The sequence below is a fragment of the Alligator sinensis genome, unplaced genomic scaffold (genome assembly GCF_000455745.1).
Source record: "Alligator sinensis unplaced genomic scaffold, ASM45574v1 scaffold2300_1, whole genome shotgun sequence".
NCBI lineage: Eukaryota > Metazoa > Chordata > Crocodylia > Alligatoridae > Alligator > Alligator sinensis.
The window spans coordinates 34,304-39,224 of NW_005843716.1; the positions used below are offsets into that span (position 1 = coordinate 34,304).

General features: G+C 50.2%; 1 protein-coding gene across 1 annotated transcript in view; it reads right to left on the reverse strand.

The window, feature by feature from the left end:
• Nucleotides 1-1,012: 1,012 nt before the first annotated feature.
• The window catches only part of LOC102378436, a 23,626-nt gene continuing 19,717 nt past the window's right edge, over nucleotides 1,013-4,921 (reverse strand). The window contains exon 7 of the mRNA XM_014527617.2: nucleotides 1,013-3,410. Within this exon, the coding sequence (XP_014383103.1) occupies nucleotides 3,071-3,410 (340 nt within the window). The 3' untranslated portion in view covers nucleotides 1,013-3,070. The remainder of the gene's footprint in view (nucleotides 3,411-4,921) is intronic.

Consider the following 4,921-nt stretch of genomic DNA (forward strand, 5'->3'; position numbering starts at 1 on the left):
TCTTTAAAGGCAGCTTGCAGGTGGCACAGGGGGTTAATTAGGGACTCACCTGACCAGCAGCAGGTGGGCTGGAGCTATATAAGCCCGGGGACCAAGCTAGTCAAGTAGCCTAACATTGAGTGTTATGAAGTGAGATACTTGTAATAGTAGAGCTCTTGAATACTGAAAGAAAGCAATGCTGCACCATGGGGAGCAAGGGCAGGTACCTGGGGTAAAGAGGGACTTGCTCATATGGGCATGTGGCCCTGGTTTGGGTTAAGCTTAGAGAAGGCTTGAGTGCCTCCCAAAGGGTTTAGGTGTTTGTTATTAAATGGTATGGGTAGTTTGTCCTTGTAGAGGACAGGCTCAAAGCCCACTTTGAGATGTAGTAGTCCAAGAGAGGCTAAGAGTGGGGCCTAGTAGTGAGTGCAGGAGCCTGGGGACTGGGGGGATGAGAAGATCTGTGAGCCCAGGCCCCAGGTAGGGGCTGGGAGGAGGATATGAAGACCCAGGAACTCGGAGCAGGGATGAGAGTGCAGGACTGAAAAAGGCCCCAAACCAGAGGGGGATGGAGGATTGGACTGAGGCTCAGTCTGCAGCGGGGGACTTGGCAGAGCTGGGACTTCCAGCAGTCTCCTTTCTTACAGGGAGGATTTTGGGTGCACAATGCCATATATTGCAATTCTCTTCCAGCTCCCTGTGTAGTTATGCAAGGCTTTCTCTGCTGCATCTGGGGAGCTAGTGGGACAGTGGAGTCAGCGAAGGGAGTGAGGCGGTTTTCTCCCTTCCTCTGTCCTTGTCCGTCTACAGCTGTGCTCGCAGTTTTATATTTCTCTTGGGGAGCTTTAGTGGTAAACCTTTCCACTCGCATATTAGTAAGTTATGCTAGAATATAACTTGCCGCGCGCGCGCGCACAGGTGTGTGCACCCTCCCCCATATTCAAGTTAAAAATCAGCACGTGCATTCACAGCACGCCCCCCCACTCATGTTGAAAGTCAGTAATGTTGCATCTATTCCAAGCTGAATACCTCATATTACCAACACTAGGCTTCTTTATTCTAGCATCTGAGCTCGGAGAGGCTGTCAGTGCCAAAACGATGCTGTTGGCACAGATACGTACAGTGCGCTGCAGCCTCCGTTGTAGACAGGCTCTGAGTGATGAACATGGAGTCACATCTAGCATTATCCAGGCATTGAACTAGGCCCCCTCATTAACTTTTATTAGCCGAAATCCTGAGGCTTATCCTCCATCCCAGTCTCCAGCATCCTCATGTCTTGTTTGCTTGTATGATTGCAGCTGCACAGTGAACAGAAGAGCCCTTACACTGTCTCCTGTGATGTGCAGCTTGCTTTCCTGGCAAGACAGTTATTTAAAACACTGAAAATGGGCTGAGAGGTTTACAAGAGGGGATGTGGGAGCATGGTCTCTCCCTCTTGGTATTCGAACAGCAGCAGAACGGCTTTGGTACCATTGCCCCATTCACAGCAGAGGGGATGGGCTGAGGGGGTGGAAGGTTTCATGGTAATTGGGAACAGAGCGGGAGGCAGTGGGAGCAGCACGGCGAGGTGTGCAAGAAAGGCAGTGTCGGGGCTGTGCCCGAGGGGCTGGAAGAAGCGATGCAAAAGCAAAAGAAGGAACCAATCAAACCAGGTGAGAGAGACTGCAGAGATGGGGCAACAGAGGAGAAGCTGGCTGAGGAAGTGGCCAGGGATGATAAAGGAGCAACGGGACAGTCTCCCTCCTTCCCTGTGTCAACCTGCCTTGGTTTCAATGGAGAACAGGAGCCCTGAGCCAGACCTCCCTCCCAATGCAAACAGGGGTGGGACAGCAGGAGGGGGAAGGGAGACCCAGCCCAATTTCTATTACCTACAATAGTAAAAGCAGGGATGCGTGTAAATACGTTCACGTGCTGCTTTCAACCTATTTGACATTCTCAGACTAGCCCCCTTGGACTGTGCACGTTACCATGCCCATTTCACAGACAGGAAAACTGAGGCTCAGAGGGGAAGCAGCTCAGTTTGAGCAAGCAGCAGAAGCAGAGACTTGCGTTTTGCTCCTCCAGCCTGGACTCAGCCCTGTCTCAACAGCAGCAGTCCTGCAGACACGGCCACGTGCATTGATCTGTCTTCATATAATCAGCGCCCCTGAATGCAGGACCCCTCCTGCGAGCCGAGCAGAGCACAGGTAGCTCAGCCTGGGGAATTAGCAGGGCTGTGCGAAACGGCACTCTTCCATTTCGACTTCAGCTTCGAGGTTTGAACGGAGCAGCGTTTTGTTTCGAATTTCATTTTGAGTCGAAACAGCTGTTCCATTTTCCAGCCAGGCTGTTTCGACGCCATTTCAATGTTTCACCCGACCGTCCCGCTGGGGAAAGGAACTCAGCCCAGCTGGGCTGACTTCCCATCCCCAGCCCGATCGTAGGGCTGGGGAAGGGAATTGAGTGATCAAGCTCAGTACCTTTCCCCAGCCCGATTGCGATGCTTGGGACATCACAGAAACTGATGCTTGGGGGAAACACAGAAACTGAGTCAGGGCAAAGCAGGAGGCCGATCACGGAGCAGGGGAAGGAAAAGTTTGACATGGTTTCTCACTGTTTAAAGATATGGGCAACAGTTGCCTGCAAAACCCATTCTTCCATTTTCCCTGCTACGGAAGTGCTCCTGGATCGGACCTGTGGCCGGGTGGCCGGGACAGCAGCCCCAGGCAGTGACTTCCAGGAGGGGCACTGCTGCTCTGCTATACCTCTGACCCCTGGCTTGCTCTCCTCATTGCCAGGGGTAGCCCTCCACGTAGCAGAACCAGCACAGAGGCAGAAACATCAGCCAGATGCTCCTGACCTTGCAAGCTCAGGTAGGCCAAAGTGGGGAAAAACTCCTGCTCAGGCCTTTGCTTGCTGGTTATCTGTCTGGGAATGTAGCCCTTGAATCCTGCTACTCGACCGGTGGTTAGAAATTTTCCACTAATGCAGGTGGTAAGCGGTACATCTACAGAGCTTGTCCTAAGTGATATGAATGCATCTAGGCTTATCACTGGGTGCAAAGCTGCAGCACTTTTCTGCTTTGGAAGAATTTGCCTTTTTAGCCTACCTTCTAACTAAGCTTGAGGATGCAGTCTTTCCCAGGCTCTTGTGCTTGGAACTGGTCTTCAACCTTTCTCAACAACTTTTTTAGCTTTATTACTTTTCCTCTCACAGGCTCCCTCAGATGCCCTTCATCATGAAGATCTTTCTTGGCAGTCTGAATAGTTTTTAGGAGCCACTTTTTGTCAAATGCGTGCTGTTCGCTGAATACCTCCTCCACCATTTCTATCACTTCATCAAGCAGCTGTTCGCTTTCTGTCATCTTCAATACAACCTGCAAGTCAGGTCGGTGCCTTTTCACTTCCTCGATGTTTTGGATTCCTGCTTTTCCAAACTTATTTGCACACAAGCTGGAAAGACAGAGATAAAACACAGGTAAAGCTTGTTGGAGAGGTTCATTTCAGAGGCAGAAAACACCACTTTATACCAAATGGGCAGCATTTTCAGTCTGTGCTAGAGAAGAGACCCCCCAGAATCCACTATACATTTCTCAGACTGTCTTCTCATGCTATTTTAGGATTTTATGTTGCCTCCAAAACCTGGAAAAAATCTGGAAGCTAGGATCAAAATAATTATTAAGGAATGCACCAAAGGCTGCCAGGATTCATGTTAAAAGCTTTCCAGCCAATGCAACTTAATTTCTTTGCTGAAAGGACTTATCGCCTTACTTTTACAAGTCATTTTATTGAGGAGGAAAAAGGGAATAGCCATCTTTCAGCACCAGCTCTCTGGGACATAATGTATCATATCAGATTAAAACTAAAATTTCCAGGAAGTTGCTAGTTAAAATATTGGTTGTTATGATCCACAGTTTGCTGTGCAGGTGTTGACCATCCTAGTGATGTTTTTATGCAGTAATCACCACCGGAGCAGAGTTTTGTTGTCAATATTATCAATCAAACTATATCAGTATTGTCATCAAACAAATCCCCTACTTGTTTGGTACAGTGTTGAGTAAACCATGGGGAAATGAAACTCAGTCTTTTAAAAATATAGGGGATGTTCTGTAGTATAAAAATAAGAAGAATATTGTTTGCTAAGAAGTAGAGCTGTGCGAAACTTCGACGAGTGTTATGTTTCGAAGCGGTTTTGCTGCATTTCGAGCTTGAAGCAGCGAAATCAAAATGAAACAAGAGGCTTCAAAACTAAATGAGGGCACTTGAAATTTTCGAATGTTGCAAAATGTTTTGCGTTTCGAAGCTGGGCTTGCAGCTAAACAGAAACTATGGAGAGGGAGGAAGGACTGCTCTGATAATGAAATCTAGCTCCCGGTTCAATTCCCCAGCTCTCTGATCACTTCCCCCAGCTCTTCCCAGGGGTGCGGCCCCCAATCTGCATGCGAGGTTTCAGGCAGGCTGCTCCTGCCGGCTGGGGCCAGTGGCAGCTGCTTGACACAGCCCACACCAAGAGCCGGGAAGGCTGCTGTGCTGCCGCTGCCCCCAGCCTGCAGCGTCGCCCTGCTGAAACCTGGCACGTCAAACCAGAGGCCTGTGCCCCCCGGAAAGAGCTGGGGGACTGGCCAGAGAGCTGGGGAATCAAACCGGGAGCTCTGGCTGACACGTGGATCTGCCCCAGCTCCGGGACAGCGTGCGGCACCCTGCCAAGCCGTACTGCACCTGTGCGATGGTGCGGCTGCTGTGCAGGTGCCAGGTGGAGGTGGGGGTGTGATTGCCATTGCCCCCCCCACTGCCCCCTGCTGCATGGGGGGAGCTCTGCCACAAGCCCTCAGAGGCTCGAATTGCCGCTGCCAGAGCCAGTGAGTGCGGGGCTTTTTTTATTTATTTATTTATTTGTTTGTTTGTTTGTTTTAAAGCTCCACACACCAGCTGCAGAGCATGTGGATGACAGCAGGCTGCTGCTG